Here is a 20,240-nt window from a genome sequence, read left to right on the forward strand (position 1 = left end):
TGCTTGAGGTGGATGAACCACATTGGACTTGCCACTGACAAATGTGACATGCCCTTTCTGGGTCCACCCATCTCAGTGTCCCATTTGCAACACGAGGGCACTGTCCCAAGTGGGCCCTATGTTTCATGCACTTCCCAGGTCTAAGCCAATCAGGCACTTAGGTGCTCGGCAAGGGCCCTGACCATGTTTGTCTATGTGCTTTGTGCTCTTCCCAGGTCCAAAAACTCAGATGACTGTGTGGTGGGCAAGGCACTGTCCCAGTTGGGCCATGCATCTTATGCAGCTCTCTGGTCCCAGACACTCATTTTGCTGCCTGTGCCAGAGGACACAGTCTCAGCTGTGCAGTGTGTCTCCTCAGGGTAGCTGACCCCAGGCTGTTACGATCCTGGTCTATGTGAACTGTCCATGAAGCCAGGAATTCACGGTTAGCAACTGTCATCCAGCTTAGAGCTTTGTGGGAGATGTCTTTGGGGCCAAGATACCACTAGCCTATTTCCTTCTGGCTCTGGCAGTCGTACACATTCTTCTCTCCCTCCATGGAGGAAAAGGTCTTAAATGGAAGCTGGCTAGGTCTCCTTTGGTATTTTCTAGTGCACAGTCTTCTGTTCTGTGAGTGTGCCATGGTTCACTATGTGGTCTTAGAGCCTTCTCTCAGGAAAAGTCCTTTTTAAAATTTTTGTCTCTAGTGTTCTCATGGTTTAGTTTTCTATGTCACCTTAGCTGCATCAGACTGTCCTCAGGGCACTAAAGTGCCTCAGGGCACTGGTTCTAACCATAGTGTGCTTGATACAGCCCAGGCCTCCCTCCCAGGCCCCACTGAATGATGGTGGACAGGAGCATCTGAGCCACTTCTTGGTTGGTAGCTGCAGTTACTGACATAATCTGTGTTTTTGTTCCTTCCCCCCGCCCACAGTTCTGTTTCTTCCTGCACTGACACCTATGAGAGAGGGTTTCCTATTTTGTGCAAATTTCTCTTCCTTCATGACTCTCTCTCCAAGATTGGTCTCCATCCCTAAAAACTTTTCCTCTCTTTATATCTCTTATTTTATCTTACCTCCTTTCTAAGAGACTGGTTTGTCTTTTTCGGTTTCTAGGGCCTATCAACATCATTCACAAGTTGGTTTCTGGAAGGTGTTCCATGTGCAGTCGATCCATTGATGAATTTGTGTGGGAGAAAGTGGTCTGTGCCTCCTATTCCTCTAACATCTTGAGACCTAACCACGACCCTGGAAGATCCATTTTATTAACTGAAATCTTGTTGTTGTTCAGTCACAAAGCCGTGTCTGACTCTGCGAGCCATTGGACTGCAGCCCACAAGGCCTCTCTGTCCCTCAACATCTCCCAGAGTCTGCCCGCGATCATGTCCATTGAGTAAGTGATGCTATAGAACCTCCTCCTCCTCTCTAACCCACTTCTCTTCTTGATTTCAATGTTCTCTGAGAATCAGGGTCTTTTCTAGTGAGTCAGTTCTTTGCTCAGGTAGTCAAAGCTTTAGAGACTCAGCTTCAGCGTCAGTGATTCTAACACATCTTAAGAGTTGATTTCCTTTATGTTTGACTGGCTTGATCTCCTTGCAATCCAATGGACAATCACAAGTCATCCCCGGCAGAGCATTTTGGTGTTCTTACATCTGTACATGTCTACTGGCACGAACAAAGATGTGATTCTATGGACCTCCATTGGTCAAGTCATGTCTTCACTTTTTAACATACTTCTAAATTTGTGGTAGCTTTTCTTCCAGGAAGCAACTGTCTTCTAATTTTATAGCTGTTATCACCAACTGCAGTGAATTTAGAGCCTCAAAAGAGGAAATCTGTCACTGTTTCTACCTTTTCCCCTTCTATATCTCATGAAGTGGTGGGACCAGATGTCATGATCTTACTTTTTGTAATATTGAGAATTCTGTTTGGTACTTGGTACTGTTTACCAAGTGTTTTCCTATCAACATTGACAATTAATGTTTTCTTGTAACTTTGTTTTTCCTCAGTGTTTAGGATAAGAAATTATTTTCTAAGAGTATTCTAAGATGATAGTTACTCATTATATATAATACTGCTGATTTTAATTTTCCTGCTGGAAGCAGTTGTGCCATGCTTCTGTGACAACTGGGTTAAATATTGATAAAATACACAGTCTATAAAATATTTCCCCATTAACATAACATATTGAGCCTGTTCATGTTATCTAGTTAGATTTTCTCAAATGTGGCAACTATAGAAATACAAAGGACAAGATCCAAGAGATATGATGTGGAGAGGGGGCAGGAAGCTGAACCACTGTGGCATGAAGGGAGATAAATTTTGATCATCAATGATTTCTGTTGAAATATTTTGTAGCAGACGTTTAAAGTGATGAAAGAAAATTTTACATACTGAATTATGGAGAAGTGATTCTCATGTCTACATCATATAATTTTAATGTTCAGCTAGCCAGAAGAGCCTGATTATGATCTATGAACCGTGCACTGTACATCCATTTTACGCATTAAATGGGTAGCTGTTATCTCAAGTCCAGCTAGCTGAACATTGTGCATGTGGTTCAGACATGTTCCTATGTTATTACAGAATTGAATGTTTAAAATTGTATCCAACGTGAGGATAGCAACAGCTTTCTTAGAATAATATCTTTAAGTAACTGAGAGCTATGATTTTATGGGCTCAAGGTGTCCTCATATATATGAACCTGATTTCTTATTACAGAAATAATAGTGGAAGATGATCTAGATTTAGGGAGAGCCTTTCAGCAACAGGGTCTGAATTTTTTTTGTGTGTGTGTGCTTTATTTTATTTTTTTCTTTTATTAGTTGGAGGCTAATTACTTTACATCATTACAGTAGTTTTTGTCATACATTGAAATGAATTAGCCATGGATTCACATGTATTCCCCATCCCGGTCCCCCCTCCCACCTCCCTCTCCGGGTCTGAATTATTCAGCCAGAAGATTGTTAAGAAATACTGGGCTTCCCAAGCAGTTCATTTAGGACCTTGGCGGTGAGCAAAGAGTTTGCCCAACTAAATAAAGTTGCCTAAAATTGTATTTTGACATATATATATACACACACACACACACACACACACACACACACATATACTTATTTGCACGTGTGTGTGTGTGAGTATAAAAAAAAAGTACAGTGGCTTATAATTCCTGATAGGTATAAGAGCAATGGAAAAAATTAAAATGCAAAAGTAGAATGATTCAAAAGCCTTACTTGGTTATTGAATATATGTAAAGTGGAAATACTTCAAAATGTGTTTTCTTGCCCACATCTAAAATATGAGGACTTTTTTATATCACTCCCCTCTTTCCTTTTAATGAATATCTACCAATTTTCAAATGTTTGTCCAGGTTTAATGACAAAAAATAGACAGATATACTGTTTGCATAACAGAAAATATTGATACCAAGCTTAGATCTCAGGATTATTTCTAACTCCAAGCTCCATTTAAACAGGAAATAACCAAAGTTGTTGTTGACTCAAACACTCCAAGAGCTGGGGAACCTGAAACAGAAATCGAACCTGCAGCTGAGATTTTCTGTCACATTTATCATCAACCTCTAAGCCCAACACTTTATTTCCTTTCTTGCTCTAAGCAGTCTCTTCTTAAGATTGAAAAGTATGAAAAAAGAGAGAGAGAGGTAGGAGATTGTAGACCTCCATGTGTTTCAAGAGTAATTTTAATCAGAGAAGTTAGAAAAGGCCAGAAACAAAGGAAAATAATCAAGCAATATAAAATAATAAGGATTTAGCCATTAAGCAAAGTCAAGGATCTTTAGTTCCTCCTCAAGGGCCATAGATAATATTCTGAGCAATATCCTGTGCGCAGTTTTAGAGATGCTAAAGCCCCAACCAGGCTGAAATTTAAGTACATAGACCACATAGTAGGTGGAACTAGCAGGTCAATGATGTTGTCTCCCAATATCCTCAGTAACAGGCCATAGTAGAATGTCCTAAAACTGATCACACACCCCATGGCCTACCCTCACTCTGTCATTAAACTCCTTCCCCTGAAAGCATTTGGGGAGTGTGGGTCTTTTAATCACCAGCTGCTAGGATGCCTTGCTTGGTCCTACAATAAACACTACACTTGCTTTCACTGCAATACACAGTCAGTTGATTGACTTTATTGCACAGAAGTGAGCAGACCCAAGTTTGGTTTGGTAACAGTACTGAATAATAAGAATGTGTGTATAGAAGGGTGATAAATCACTTTTGTTTCAGGAACCAAGTAGATTTATTGATGTGATTTTTCTGTGTAAAAATTCTTTAGGAATGAGATTTTGCAGGTTTCATATTTTTGGTTGCTATTTATGTAAGCAGCCTGTATTTAAGTTGATACAGAAGTAGACACTGGTTGAACATTACCCTTCAATTGCTAGGAGACCAGTGACTTTGTGATGTCACAGCTACCCTTCAATTGCCAGGAGACCAGTGACTTTGTGATGTCACAGCTTTTTGACTTTGAGAACCACTGTGATGGTCTAGAGAGTTTATCTCTGTAGGCCAGCCAGGCAGCATTTGAAGTTGCGGTGTGTAAAATCAGACAAATGAGAAAAGTATCTGAAGAAAGATTTCTTTGAGATGGCACATTTTTCTTCAGAAATTCAAGATGTGCCTCCTAAAGATGAATCAACTGGTTCAGAAACCTCCATTAGATCTCCTTTGTGTGATTACACACTTACTGAGGACTCAGTTTTGAGATCTATGATTGAAGAAGCAGCTTTTCAGGCTTTGTGTGAGGAAGTTGTGATAAAAATGCCACGTTACACATTTTCTGTCTCTGAAACAGATGAATTGAACGATTTTATTTCACTCAATTTTCCTCAAAAACTTTGGAAGATAGTTGAAAGTGATCAGTTTAAATCTATTTGGTGGGATGAGAGTGGCACTTCTATAGTGATCAATGAAGAAGTCTTCAAGAAAGAAGTCTTAGAAAGAAAGGCCCCTTTCAGAATATTTGAAACTGATAGTATGAAAAGTTTAGTTCGACAGCTTAACCTTTATGGATTTAGAAAAAAGCAACAAACTTTTCAAAGATCTGCTTCACTAGCTGACTTTCTGGAAGAAGAAAACAATGTCTCTGTTTTGAGCAAGGTATTCCAAACTTTTCACTTATTATTGGCAATATGTAAGATTAAATCATGTAACCTAGGAAGCATGTTCACATATGTAGCTAAAACTGAATTTAAAATTGAGATAACAAACTGTTGAAAAGTTTTATTTTTTGAAGTTGAGAACAGCTAGAGGTTAAAATATTTATTTGATATTTAACAAACATTCCTAGCAACTTGAAACTGGATACAAGCCCTGAAACTAATTAAAGTGGGATTTACTGTATATGATTACGACATATTTTTACTTGAAGATCATAATTGTTTCTAACATGTAAGGTGTTAAAACTACTAATGGAGGTATTTTATTTGATGCTATTTCATTTGTATCATTAAAAGAATAAATGTTTATAGTTTAGTTTTGCTTGTCAGTTTTACCTTGATTTATAAAGAAACTAAATAATTTTCTCCTTTGATTTTAGTTACAGATCTATCATAATCCAAATTTCAAAAGAGGCTATCCCCAACTTTTAGTAAGAATGAAAAGAAGAGTTGGGATTAAAAATGTCTCTCCAATATCTTCATTAGTTCGAGATTACAAGAAGAAGCATGTTAAAGCACGGGGCAACATAGATGATCGTAACTCTAATTTTCTTCCTGAAACTAGCGGGCAGAGTGCATTTTCAGCCTCGACAAGTTTAAGTGTGCCTTTCATACGAAAGCCTTATACCAGGCAGACAGTCGCTAATAGAAGTGCCCTATCTCCGTGTGATTTTCCTTCCCCATCATCAATATCAGTTAGACAAACAGAACAGATTGTGATAGATCAACCTGCTGTTTTAAATCAGTTGAGCATTTTAAATTGGCACTCACATAGCAGCTACACTCAAGCAAATGGCCTCATTGAGAACTTTACTATGACAATTACTTCTATTTCTCAGAACCACATCGTATCTCCATTACAGAGCAGTTATTTTGGACTGATGGTGGAGCCGTCTAAATTTCCAGTTAGGTACAGCGATATGTCAGTCTATGACAGTCCTTTTCCTAACCTGCAACAGAGAGCCAACTCATGGTCCCCAGTGCCAAGGATCCGTGATACATCTGCCTCCTCTCTTTCAAAGTCAACTCATCAAAAATCTTCATTATATGAAAACCATCCTAATTAAAACTGATCTATCAAATATGTGTCAGATTATGCAGCATAATGAAGATTAAAATTTACGGTGGGAGACATCAGCAAATTCCTACAATTCTCATATTTGAACAATAAAGCTACATGTTCATCTTCATAGTTTCATTTTCTATTTTGAAACGAGTAAATGGGGCCTTATTTCAATGTCTGGCTATATTAATGTGTTGTTTTATACACTCTTTAGTTCAAGGAAGCATTCTTTATGCATCCTAGGTAAATGACCCCTAATCAATTGTTTCTAAGCAAGAAAATGAGAACAAAGTGAAAAGAGGTAAAGACTGTAAAACTGATTTCTGAAATCATCCCTGCTGAAATGAATGGGTGTCTACATTATGATGGTATGGGAGAAGGAAGGGATACAAATAAAATTAAAAAATGCAAATACACAGTACATACCTTAGAGTATTCTAAGTTACATCATATTATATGAGTTGTTGGATAGAGTTATTGGATAGTTAGACAGATTGTCTTCATTATAGAAATTCATTTCATACTTGAAAATATAGATGTTGTAGCATATCCAAAATCATGATCGCCATCATACCATCACTGGGATACCAAAGACAACATGGCATAGTCAATGATTGGCCCATGGTCAGCACAAGATAGGTATTTTACAAGTTGTATTATATAGGGTCATTTTTTGCTCTGCTCTCCTTAAGGCATGCCTTTTTTCCCTCCAACCAAGATTCCACGCCGTATTTCCTTATGCATATTTAGATGCTGTTTATCTGTTCCCACAGAGACAGAATAAATTCCTTGTGGTGATTGCAGCACCTGAGCATGGTTAACAAATTCTTTGAAGACATGATATCTGTTTCCTTTGCTGTTTCATTATCTTTCTGTTACACTGGCTTCTGGAGTTATAATCACACAAACTACTTTCAGTCATGCTAAGCCCCACCTGACAACTTTGCCTCAACTCTTTCTTAGTGTTGGAAGGAACCTCTGTTTGCCCTCCTATCAAGGTAAGCACAGATAACAGGTCTTTGATGTGTTTTTGATCTACCCTCTTTTCTTCATGTATCTTTCACATCACCTAAAACTTAGAGCCTGAAAATGACACATTTTAAGTACTTACTGAATTATAATTAAAGAAATGTAATAACCAATCAAATGCTATATACATTACTCAACAACATCCCATAACTTGCATTATCATCATAATTGACCTTTCCTATTTACTGAAAAATTTTTCCAAGTTGATAAATATTTATTATATTTACATGAATGTCACATGTGGTAATTCAAATTATAAAATGATTGCTGCTCTCATGAAGTTTACTGTCTATAAGAACCCATTCTAAGCATGTTGCCTCAGGCCCCAGTTCCCTAAAATTCAGTAGTAGTTATAGAGATATGTATTTTTTTTTAAAAAAGGGGAATCATTCAATTTAATCATCTAGAAAAGTCATGGAATAAGCAGGAATCAAAATAAATGGTAATCCTTAATATATTTCACAATGAAATACTCTGAGCAGACTGTGCTTGTTGGACTATCCAGATTGTCATGAACACTACCTAGAAATCTTGGCAATCTCAAATTTGTGGCCATTCTTTAGACAGGCGTGGCAACATCAAGTCATGTCCCTGTTTTATTATGGTAATCCACATAGAACAGCACAATGTTAAGTTCACCGTTCTCATTCTTGCAGCCAACAGACAGTGAAATCTGTGGAATATTTGCGTAGATAAGGGAGTTGTCCACACAGCACACTCTTTTTCTTTCACTGAAAACTTTCATTAAATGTAGGTGAGAATACCATGCTTTAGAGAGGTAAGCATTTTACAGCAACTGTGAGAGCTATTGAAATTGGTGTCCTTAGTTATCACTTCAAGCACAAAGTCCAATGGCCTTTGTTTTAGATTTCAGGCATCTTAGTATGTAGTCAAATTTGCTTGCTTTGAGAAATATCACCTTAAATGTGATTATATCTTCTATTTCATTACCATATACTGATTATTCCTTCTCACTCCCTTTTAACTTCTTTTCATGTTCTGGTTTGAGTGGCAGGTCCTTCTCAAAAAGAACAGGATTAATCCACTTAGTCCTCTGTGATAACTTGGAAAAGGCATGGATAAGGACATCCAATATATCGTGTTTAAAAACTACTGTTTTTGTTCCCTCCTGAAAACATATTATTAAATTGTACCTCAATTGCCCTACCAAAGGAAGCCTGGTTGCATGATACATTACCTTGGTGATAAATTTCCATATGGCTTTAGCATATCAGTACCTTTAATTCTCAAAAGCTTATAGAGAATATAGCTCAGTACATTAGGTAAACATTGTACATGAATTCAGTTTAATTTCCTTTAATTTTTTAATTTATTTTATAATTGGTGCCTAAAATAGTAAAAGTGAAACTGAAAATTTAAGTGAGGTAAATGCAGAAGATTGGGGCAAAAAGCAGAAATATTGATAGGAGAAGGTCAGAGGATGAAATCGGATGCTTAAAGTGTAACAAGTAAATGTGTAACTGCAGGGCCTGAAGAGGTCAATATGTCTTCAATATTGTTACCCTACAACATTATTTTCATTTTAGCAAAACACAGAATAGTCTTACATACAAAATATTCTAAGATCCCCTGGAGTGCAGAACAAAGGTATATCTTTTAAAACATTCTGATTTAAAATGTAACCAGATGAACATTGGGGTGCACGTGTCTCTTTCGGATCTGGTTTCCTCGGTGTGTATGCCCAGAAGTGGGATTGCTGGGTCATATGGTAGTTCTATTTCCAGTTTTTTAAGAAATCTCCACACTGTTCTCCATAGCGGCTGTGCTAGTTTGCATTCCCACCAACAGTGTAAGAGGGTTCCCTTTTCTCCACACCCTCTCCAGCATTTATTGCTTGTAGACTTTTGGATAGCAGCCATCCTGACTGGCGTGTAATGGTACCTCATTGTGGTTTTGATTTGCATTTCTCTGATAAAGAGTGAATATACACCATGGAATATTACTCAGCCATTAAAAAGAACACATTTGAATCAGTTCTAATGAGATGGATGAAACTGGAGCCCATTATACAGAGTGAAGTAAGCCAGAAAGATAAAGACCATTACAGTATACTAACATATATGGAATTTAGAAAGATGGTAACGATAATCCTATATGCAAAACAGAAAAAGAGACACAGATGTATAGAACAGACTTTTGGACTCTGTGGGAGAAGGCGAGGGTGGGATGTTTCAAGAGAACAGCATCGAAACATGTATATTATCTAGGGGGAAACAGATCACCAGCCCAGGTTGGATGTATGAGACAAGTGCTCGGACCTGGTGCACTGGGACGACCCAGAGGGATCGGGTAGAGAGGGAGGTGGGAGGGGGGAGCGGGATGGGGAACACATGTAAATCCATGGCTGATTCATGTCAATGTATGACAAAACCCACTACAATATTGTAAAGTAATTAGCCTCCAGCTAATAAAAAAAATAAATTAATTAAAAATAAAATAAAATGTAACCAGAGTGAAATCATTCAACTACAAAATAACTTCCAACATTAAGCCTACAAACAAGTTACAGAGAACTTCTGTGCAGTTCATAGGTGTCCCTTCGGTGAGTCCTTGGGTTTTCTTTTCCTTTTGTTAATTGTGTTTTGAGCATATAAGATTGTGACTGTGCTTGTGTGTGTCCATCAGAGTAAGAACGTGTTTGTGAGTGTATGTCTGGGTTTTCTTTTTGACTTTTATGTTAGAGATTTTGGCTGAAGAGATGGTTAATCCAAAAATACAAGAGGCACCAATTAAAATGCCCATTCAAAAGTCTACTTTCTCTTTTTAAAGTGCAAGACAAATGGGTGAGTTTCAAAGGTTGAAAGCATTTCAATAATAACCAAGCTACTCCATCCAAACATAGTTGAAAACTATGGTAGTCTCCCAATCAGCCCAGCAAAAGTTAAGTGGGATCTTAGATGTCTATTACGTCTGGCAATAACAAAACACCCACCTTCTAATATGGCAGTACCAGAGAAGGCTTAGTAGATGCCTGGGGTTTCAACCAAGTCCTTCCTGTAAGAGGATACTACCTTCCTTCATAGCCAGGAATGTACTGTGAAGAATTAATGGGGAGCCTGGAGGCTGCACACTCACCAATAATGAAGAACACTCTTAGGAATCAGATGACACTAAGGATGAAGTCTGGAATTCTGTTCCCACATGGTGGGAGTTGCCTTCCCCCTTCCCAAGTGTATCAGACAGACAGTTAAAATAGAAGGAATAACATATAACATGGCCCACATTCTTACCTAATACCTTAAGTGTCCAAGCCCAACCACACTGCTAAGATGCTGACTATACAGGACTTCTGGGCTTCAACTCTGTGTGGCAACCATCAAATAAAAATTTTATGAATATTTGAGATGTATTGATAGTGCAAATCTATAAAGCCAAAAGTCTTGAGATCTGATTCAAAGAGGAAAACTGTGTACTCCCCGTCATCAGTTTTATGGGGCTTTCACATGCATTCACTCACTACCACAATCCTCAACCTTCATCTGAAGGCACAAGCTGTGACATTAAGAGGAGAGAAATGGTCTGTTCACAGAGAAGGAGAGTGGCAAAGTCAAAATGGATCCAGTCACCTACCAGCTTCCATGCTCAGTAATGTAACCCCTTGTAAGCATTCCTAAGGGTGACGAGGATGCACAAATCAAAGATGCTGCTCACTGGATTACAGAGTTTGACTGAGAAGCTATAAGTTTGTTTACCTCTCCCCCCATTTCTAAGATCACATACCATGCATGTTAATACATAAGAAGACGGGCAGCTCTAGCAGACATTCAGAGACAGTGCCTGCTTCTGTCTAAGACCAAGGTTGTTGGTCCAAGGGGCATGTGGGCTAAGGTTACCATTTCAGGATACCACATGACTCCGCAGGAGTTCTTCTCTGGAAAGCTCATGAAAGGCATTGTGAGAAGTACATTTTGAGGGAGGAAAAGAAGGAAACTGACCAGAGCTGTGTTCTTAATAATTGTCCTTAATCTCAGTTATTATCCCAGGTACAATGCCAGAGTTAACATGCTATCTGAACCATCTCCCAAGCACTGCCAATACCAATTTTTTGATGTTGTTCAGTCACTCAGTCTTGTCTGACTCTCTGCGACTCCATGTACAGCAAGAACCCCGGGCTCACTGCCCTTCAAATAGCCCACAGTTTTCTCAAACCCATGACCTTTGAGTCAGTGATGCTTTGCAGCCATCTCCTCCTGCCCTCACTCTTTCCCAACATCAGTTTCTTTCCAGTGATTTTGTTCTTGGCCCCAGGTGGCCAATATACTGGCTCTTCAAGTTCAGCATCAGTCCTTCCATGAATAGTCAAAGTTGATTTCATTCATGCTTTACTAGTTGAATTCCATGCTCACCACAGAACTCTTACACATCTTCTCCAGCCCCACTGTGGTAAAGCATCAGTATTTTCACACTCAGTTCTTGTGGTCCTGCTCTCTCCTCCATATGTTACACCTGAAAATTAACTTTGATTGTTCAGATCTTTTTTCAGTAATCTCTCCACCTTTTAATATGGTATCTAGTTTGGTCATAGCTTTTCGTCCAAGGGGCAAGTGACTTTTAGTTTCATGGCTGCAGTCACTTTCAGCAGTATTATCGGAGGTCAAGAAAGTAAAACCTGTCACTTATTCATTTGTATCCCATTGATATATCTCAAAATGGTTGGACCAAATTCCATGATCTTATTTTTTTTTGTGTCTGTTTGTTTTCATACTGATTTTTAATCCAACTTTTCTGCTCTCCCCTTTCACCTTCATCAGAAGGCTCTTTAGTTCCTAGTGTTTTTCAGCCATTTGTGTGGTGTCATCTTATAATTAAGGTTATTCATATTTCTCACACAGTAATTTTATTTCCAGCTTCAGATTCTTTCAGCAAGTTACTTTCCATGATATATTCTGCACAGAAGTCAAATAAGCTGGATGACAGTATATAGCCTTGATGTATTTCCTTCCAATTTTGAACCAGTGCATTGTTCCTTGTCCAATTCCAACTGTTGTGTCTTGACCTATATGCACGTTTCCCAGGAAACAGGTATGGTGGTCTGGTATTCTTATCTCTTTAAGAATTTCCACAATTTGTTGTGATCTGCACAGTCTAAGGGCTTCCCTGGTGGCTCAGATGGTAAAGCATCTGCCTGCAATGCGGGAGACCCAGATTCCCAGGGTATGGAAGATCCCCTGGAGAAAGAAATGGCAGGCTACAGTCCATGGGGTCACAAAGAGTCAGACATGAATGAATGACCTCACTTTCACACACAGGCTAAGCTGTTAGCAGAGACAATAAAGCAGATGTAGATGACTTTATGGAATCCCCTTGCTTTTTCTGTGATCCAAACACCAATTAAGGTTTACCTATTAAAACTAAATGACTAAATACACATTCCTTTTTTTTTGTATTATTTTTCTTTCTCTCTTTTTCAAGCTATCATCTACCAATTGTTACATTCCTGGGCACTTGCCATCTTCTTATACAAGAATTAAATTATGTCCATGCCAGTCTCTGACCTTTGACACCCACTTAAACATTTAAGTTTCCAGAGCAGAAATAAGGAATCTGTGCTCTGGGGAAATGTCAGGACCGTTTGACAAATAGCTAGATTTTTTTCAGGAATTGACTTTTGAGCACAATTCCTGTATCATCTCTTATCTGGAAAAGAAATACGTTTCTTCAAGCTGATGAAAATTCCTCATTAGCAGAAATTTCAGGAAAAATAAATGTGCTTGTCTGCATGTTCAAAGTCAAAGATGTACCAGTTATGTGTGTATGTGTGTAACCTCCAATCAAACAGATTAATTCATGTCAACTAATGTTTGTTGTTTTACTGACTTGTGGAAAGGAGTTAAAGAGCTTGCCTAGAAAGAAAATCAGAAGTTCCAATTTTAGCCTCCAACTAATAAAAATAAATAAAAGAAAAGAAAACTGAGAGGACTTTGAGTGCAACTCTCTCCATGGAGGCATCACAAATAATACTTCTATAAAGGCAAAAGTTTCTTAGCAGAAGACCTTGCTCAACAGAGAGGACTACATGGTATCTAGACACATCTGGGAAGAACTGAGGGAAGATGGTAGAAGGAGGACGAGAGGAAAAGGATCAAACCTGTGTCTTGCGCTGGGAGATCAAGAAGCACGGAATAGTTTGAGGATTCAGGCAAGTCACTTCACTATACCTTAAATTGCTTTCTATTAAAAGGAAGCAAGGTGAAGAAGCTGATGAAATATAGTTTGTATAAAGTGAGAATCAAACAGAGAATGTGTGGGGTGGTCCTACATGCCCGAAACTGCAATGCAGGTCAACCAGTGTGCATAGGGCCTGGAAGATGAAACATGGTGTTAGAAAGCCAACCTGGGAGGGAACTGCTTATAACTATGTGGAGATGGAATGATGGAACTGGGACAACAATGTGTGTAGAAGGAATGCCTTTCGAGAAATCCCAAACTGACTAAGAAGCAGGACCTTAGGGCTCAGTCACACGGAGGAGGTGGTGACACCTTTGAATCCCCACTCTTCCCACATGCTAAGACCTACTATCAGGCAATAGAGAAAGACTAGCCAGACTACCATTCATGCTGCTGCCACCACAGGCTAGAAAATGATCTCATTAGGGCCATAACTTTTCTTCCCATGGCTGATGGCTCCTCTGCAAAACTGACACCACCAGGGCTCCTACAGTCCAAGAAGCTGTACCACTTCCTCCAGTGCTCAACAAGGCAGACCCAAGTGTTCCACAAGAGTCTTGGGGTAGGCTCCTCTGGTGACCATATGGAGAGGTTTTCATAAAACTACATCTGAGACCCAGGGTCAGGGAAACTGACGAAAATGATTGAAAACTTTCCCACCAGCTGAGCAAGCTGCAGATTAAATCCACACGATCAATTGTGCAGACTTTTTGTCTATGGGATACATAAAAGGACAATAGATTTCCAATGAATGAAAATGTCCAGGCTCTGGCAACTCTAAGAACAAACAGGAGTTATCCCAGATTAGAGTCTGACCTGTCCCTACTTCAGATCCAGAGTTCAGTTCTCCCCACATTTGGGAGACCTTTCTGGAGATTTGGAACTGTGCTGTGGCTCATGTTGAGACCAGAACACTGACAGCAGGGACCCTAGGTAACATTCATTATATTTATGATGTTTTGCTATGCTGTGTGGTCGATTCACTCTTTTTGTCAGTTGTAGGTTTTCTTATTATTCTTGCTTATTTGGTGTTCTAAGATTGTTTCAATCATATATTTATTTTTTGTATGTATATATTGTGTACTTGTTTTCCTGCTATCTGTGCCTTTTGTTGATGTTGTTTCTTGTCATTTTTGTTTTAATAGCTATATGTTTCTATATTAACTGTGATTTTCTGTTGTTCCATGGGAAAGCTCTTGCCATTTTTGTTAGATTTGCTTTCTTTATTCTTCAGGTGGCACTCTGCTCTGGTGTTGTTTCATGTCTTGCAAGTTATTTGCTTAGTTCTATTGTTGATTCTGTGTTCTTCCCTATTGTGATTATTGTTTCTGTTATTTTACTTGTTGTTTGATTTTAGTTTCTTACCATTATTCTGTTTCTTTTAATCATCTGTCTAATCTCTTCCTATGTGATCATGGTTTTCTGACCAGAAGTTGGGCCTGATCATCTAGAGTTTCAGCACTGTATCAAGGATCATAGACCACCAGAGAATTCCTGGCTCCAGTGAATATTAATTGGTGAGAGTCCTTATGAAGGCCTCCATCTAAAACTAAGGGCCAATTCCACCCAAAAGCCTATACTATCCAGAGCTGATGCCTCACACCACTCAAAAAGCAAGACAGAAACACAAGCCAAATCATCCTCAGATGGGCTGCCTAAAGTCAGACTAAACCTGTACATACCTGCAAAAGACACCACTGACATGGTCCTGCCATGAGAGAGAGAAGCCTCAGCTGTGGCCACAAGAATATAGTTGCCAAGCCCTATACCTCCAAGGACACACAACCACTGGACCACATTTGTCCACTCAGGGCACAGACCAGAAGCAAGAACTACAACCCTGTACCCTGGGAAGAAAAGACCATTAACATAGTGAGATAAACAAATGTGAAGACAGTAAAGTATGTTGCAGGCAAAGAAACAAGGTTAAAAAAAAACGCAAGACATAATTAGAGAGGAAATAGGAAGTGTCACTGAAAAAGAATTGAGAGTAATGATGGTAAAGATGATCAAACGTCTCAGAAAATAAATGGAGATCATGCAAGAAACATTTAAGAAGGGTGTGGAACAATGAAACAACAACAGCAAATGATTACCTGCACAATAACTGACATATGTGTACTGTAGGCTGATCCATGCTTTTGTACAGAAGAAGCCAGAACAACATTGGAAAATAATTATCTTCCAATTTAAAAATGCAGCATTAAAAGAAACACAAGCTTTAAATACCACAACAGACCTGACAAGTTAATTGATACTTAAGTAGATTTCATCCAAAACAGCAAAATGCAGTTTCTTCTCATGGGCAAATGAAATATGTCCAGGACAAATCACAAATTGGATCACAAATCAATCCTTGGTAAATTTAAGATAATCAAAATTGTATCAAGCATTTTTCTTACCATAATGTTATGCTTTACATGTCAGTTATGTGGGGAGCAAAACAAAAACAAACAAACAAAAAACAAAAATAACAAACAAAAACTAAAAACACCAATATATTGAGGCTCATGTATACACCTCTACATGGCCAAGAAATCAATGAAGAAATCGGAGAGAAAAAAAAAAAAAAATATATATATATATATATGTTTATATATTCATACAAACAAAAGACAAAATGTGATTTCATAAGACTTATGAAACAGGGAGAAACACTAAGAGTAAAGATTATAACAAAGGAATGTCTCAAATAATCAACCTAACCTTACAACTAAAGCAATTAGACAAACACAAAAAACATACAAAACCCAAAGTTAGTTTCGGGGGAAAAAAAATCATAGAGAATAGAACAGGAAAAAAAAAAGCATGAAAACAATAGCAAAGATCAATATTACTAAAAGGGGGCGATAGGAGAGCATAAAGAAAATACATAAATCATGAGCCAGACTCATCAACAAAAAAGGGAGAACACTCAAATCAATAAAGTTAGACATGAGAAAGGAGATGTTATAAGTGATGCCACAGAAATATCAAAGGATCATAAGAGACTACAACAAACATCTTTAAGCCAATAAATTGTAGAATCTGGAAGCCACAGACAAATTCTTGGAAACTCAACTAAGAGGAAAGAGAAAGTATGAACACAGCATTGCAAACACTAATATTGAAACTGTAATGAAAAATTTTCCCGTTAACAAAATCCAAGGTCAGGATGGCCTCAAAGGTAAGTTTTATGAACCATTAAGAGAAATGTTAACACACACACTTCTGAAAATCTTCCAAAATACTACAGTAGTAGGAAAACCTGCAAACTCATCATATGAGTACAGCATCACCCTGATATCAAAGTTAAAGATAACACAGAAAAGGAAAATTATAGACCAATATCTGTGCATGCAAGTGTGGAGATTGTGCAGCACAGGAGTGGCGTACGCACAGGGACAGCCAAAAGGGGTGACCCCACATCCAAGGTCAGGACCCAAGGTTACCCCAGCATCATTTTTTAGGATTTGAATTAGCTCAACTGGAATTCCATCGCCTCCCCTAGCTTTGCTCGTAGTGATGCTTCCTAAGGCCCACTTGACTTCACATTCCAGGATGTCTGTTTCTAGGTGATTGATCACACCATCATGATTATCTGGGTTGTGAAGATATTTTTGTACAGTTCTTTTTATTCTTGCCACTTCCTCTTAATACCTTCTACTTCTGTTAGGTCCATACCATTTCTGTCCTTTATTGAGCTATTGAGTCCATCTTTGCATGAAATGTTCCTTTGGTATCACTAATTTTCTTGAAGTGGTCTCTAGTATTTCCCATTCTATTGTTTTCCTCTATTTCTTTGCACTGAACACTGGGGAAGGCTTTCTTATGTCTCCTTGCTAGTCTTTGGAACTCTGCATTCAAATGGGGTATATCTTTACTTTTCTCTTTTGCTTTTTGCTTCTCTTCTTTTCACAGCAATTTGTAAGGCCTCCTCAGATAGCCCTTTTGCTTTTTTGCATTTATTTTTCTTGGGGATGTTCTTAATCACCGTCTCCTGTACAGCATCACAAACCTCCATCCATAGTTCATCAGGCACTGTGTCTATCAGATCTAATCCCTTGAATCTATTTCTCACTTCCACTGTATAATCGTAAGGGATTTGATTTAGGTCATACCTGAATGGTGTAGTGGTTTTCCCTACTTTCTTCAATGTAAGTCTGAATTTGGCAATAAAGAACTCATGATCTGAGCCACAGTCAGCTCCCAGTCTTGTTTTTGCTGACTGTATAGAGCTCCTCCATCTTTGGCCACAAAGAATACAATCTGTCTGATTTCGGTGTTGACCATCTATTGATGCCCATGTGTAGAGTCTTCTCTTGTGTTGTTGGAAGAGGGTGTTTGCTACAACCAGTGCGTTCTCTTGGCAAAACTCTATTAGCTTTTTCCCTGCTTCATTCTGTACTTCAAGGCCAAATATGCCTGTTACTACAGGTATTTCTTGACTGCATACTTTTGCATTCCAGTCCCCTATAATAAAAAGGACATCTTTTGGGGGGTGTTAGTTCTAGAAGGTCTTGTAGATCTTCACAGACCCTTTCAACTTCAGCTTCTTCAGCCTTGCTGGTTGGGGCATAGACTTGGATTACTGTGATATTGAGTGGTTTGTCTTGGAAATGAACAGAGATCATTCTGTCTTTTTTGAGATTGCATCCAAGTACAGCATTTTGGACTCTTTTGTTGACTAAGACTTCTACTCTAATTCTTCCAAGGGATTCTTGGCCATCTGAGTTAAATTTACCCATTCCAGTCCATTTTAGCTCACTGATTCCTAAAATATTGATGTTCACACGCACCTTTGCTATTTCCTTTTTACCAGTCAATGAGCAAAAGGTAAATAAGCTGGCAGGGATGTGTGGAGTGAGACGCCCATGGCCCTTTAAACCTGTGGTTCAGGCCTTCAGCTGTGAACTGCAGATCACACGGCAATGAAGGTGATTAAATACTATGGTGGGAGACCCCTGACTGACTTATATAAATCCTTTAAGCCAGCAATATTTCTTAGGATTAATGTGCTAATAGCAAAAGATTCACAAAAGATGCGACAGAGAAATAGCTTCTGGGACAAAACCTTTCCTCTTGGGACAAAGACAAGTAATCCTGTCAGCAAACCAGCTGCAGCGGTTACATGCACGGTCAGGTGAGGCCTGGCTAATGCATTTATCCACAGCCTTGTCCCAGCGCTCCTTATTCCAGGTCTGGCTGTAAACAGTTTCGGGGGATTAAGGGAGCCTAACAGGTTGAACGTTACTCAATGTGGAATGTCCTTAGCATTATTCTGAGTAGTCACTGAGAGGACCTCAACCTCTAACATGTTCAACACCAGCCTAAGAGTAAGGAGAAAGAGTTTAGGGTCAGTGGGCTTAGCAGAAGCTTTACTGAACACCCAGGGCAGCTTGCATTGTTCCTCAGAAGTCTGTTTCTCTCATAGTTGCTTGGACTCCTATACAGAAGCAACTCCCCCAACTGCACTCCTATGGGCCATGAAAACTTCACCGCAGGTATTAGACTAGCCCCATAGGGAAACTTGTGGCTCAGGCACAAGACAACTTATTAAAACCACTCCGCCTTGAAGCAAACACACCTACCCATTATGGAGATGTGATGCAAGAGTGCAGGCTAAGCAAGGACACGGAGGGAGGAGAGGAGAGAGAAGGTGAGTTACATGGAGAAAGTAACACAGAAATTGACAAGACCACATGTAAAATAGAGAGCCAACAGGAATTTGCTGTATGACTCAGGGAACTCAAACGGGGGCTCTGAGACAGACTGAAGGGTGGGATGAGGAGGGCGGCGGGAAGGAGGTCGGGAGGGAGGGGACACTGTTGTACCTATGGCTGATTTTTGTTGATATGACAGAAAACCACGAAATTCTGTAAAGCAATTATCCTTCAATTTAACAAGTTTTCAAAAAAAGCCAAAAACTACTGAAAAGAATGAGCTTTGGTGTTTATAGAAGAAAAAAAATGCAGCATAGTTGATTTGACCCAAAGGCATTTCCACAAGGCAGGACTTTAGAACACCCTTTCCTCCAAGGACAGGCTCCAGGATTCACCAGTTGATAAATCACTTACCACCTTACCACAGAAAGAATTGGGTGCAGTATTGTTGTTTAGTCAGTAAGTCGTGCCTGTCTCTTTCACAACTCCATGGACTGTAGCCCACGACACTCCTCTGTCCATGGAATTCTCCAGGAAAGAATATTGGAACGGGTGGCTATTTCCTTTTTCAGGGGATCTTCTCGACCTAGGGACTGAACCAAGTCTCCTGCATTTACAGTCAGATTCTTTACCATTGAGCCATCAGGAAAGCCCCAATGCAGTATATCATCTTGTTAAATTAGAAACCACAGCAGCCTCTTTAAATACAGATGTTTCATATGAACACACAGAAAGCAGGTAGCCCTAGTTTTGGTTCCCCCAGAATCACACCCTAAAATAAGAATTCTAGGGCAAGTAGTTTCCTTGGGAGATGTGCTTTACAGGGGAAGGATGGAGAGCTTCCATAGAGATAGGAAAGGAGCCAAGAAAAGGTACATTTCGAGAAAGATTAAGGGAGCTTAATCCTGCTGGAGAACTCTGCAAGCCTATGGAGAGTTGTCTGAGTTATCATGTTTGAGGATGAGGGAGCTGGGGTATTTATACTCCAGTTCCTATGGGTCATAAAGCATCAATTCTCTGACATTTTCAGTCTGCCCTGAGCACTGACAAAGTAGGTTTCAGGTACAAGGAAAAAACCTCCAAGCCACTGATGAGATGCTGGCAGTTTAATGTCTGGCTGGTATGTGCCATAGCCATGAGGCAGAGGGGACATGGGCAGGATC

General features: G+C 39.2%; 1 protein-coding gene across 3 annotated transcripts; it reads left to right on the forward strand.

Annotated features, from left to right (window-relative positions):
- The first annotated feature begins 4,445 nt into the window (after window positions 1-4,445).
- LOC110137457 (heat shock transcription factor, Y-linked-like) lies at window positions 4,446-6,344 on the forward strand. Of its 3 annotated transcripts, none has more exons than XM_020893795.2 (2): window positions 4,446-5,095; window positions 5,994-6,344. In XM_020893795.2, the coding sequence occupies exons 1-2, from the start codon at window positions 4,583-4,585 to the stop codon at window positions 6,219-6,221; spliced, it is 741 nt and encodes a 246-aa protein (XP_020749454.2). In that variant the 5' UTR covers window positions 4,446-4,582; the 3' UTR covers window positions 6,222-6,344. The 3 variants fall into 3 exon arrangements, with proteins under 3 accessions (XP_020749454.2, XP_070318979.1, XP_020749453.2); XM_070462878.1 differs by having other exon boundaries at window positions 6,018-6,344; XM_020893794.2 differs by having other exon boundaries at window positions 4,449-5,095; window positions 5,535-6,344.
- Window positions 6,345-20,240: the final 13,896 nt, after the last annotated feature.

The sequence above is a fragment of the Odocoileus virginianus genome, unplaced genomic scaffold, assembly GCF_023699985.2.
Source record: "Odocoileus virginianus isolate 20LAN1187 ecotype Illinois unplaced genomic scaffold, Ovbor_1.2 Unplaced_Scaffold_16, whole genome shotgun sequence".
Classification (NCBI taxonomy): Eukaryota; Metazoa; Chordata; class Mammalia; order Artiodactyla; family Cervidae; genus Odocoileus; species Odocoileus virginianus.

What these genes read in the sequence shown, in the direction of transcription:
- LOC110137457 (XM_020893794.2), top strand. Translation starts at nt 4,583, where the DNA reads ATGGCACATTTTTCTTCAGAAATTCAAGATGTGCCTCCTAAAGATGAA. An exon ending in ATGTCTCTGTTTTGAGCAAG is followed by an intron (nt 5,096 to 5,534) that starts GTATTCCAAACT and finishes CTTTGATTTTAG; the next exon opens with TTACAGATCTATCATAATCC.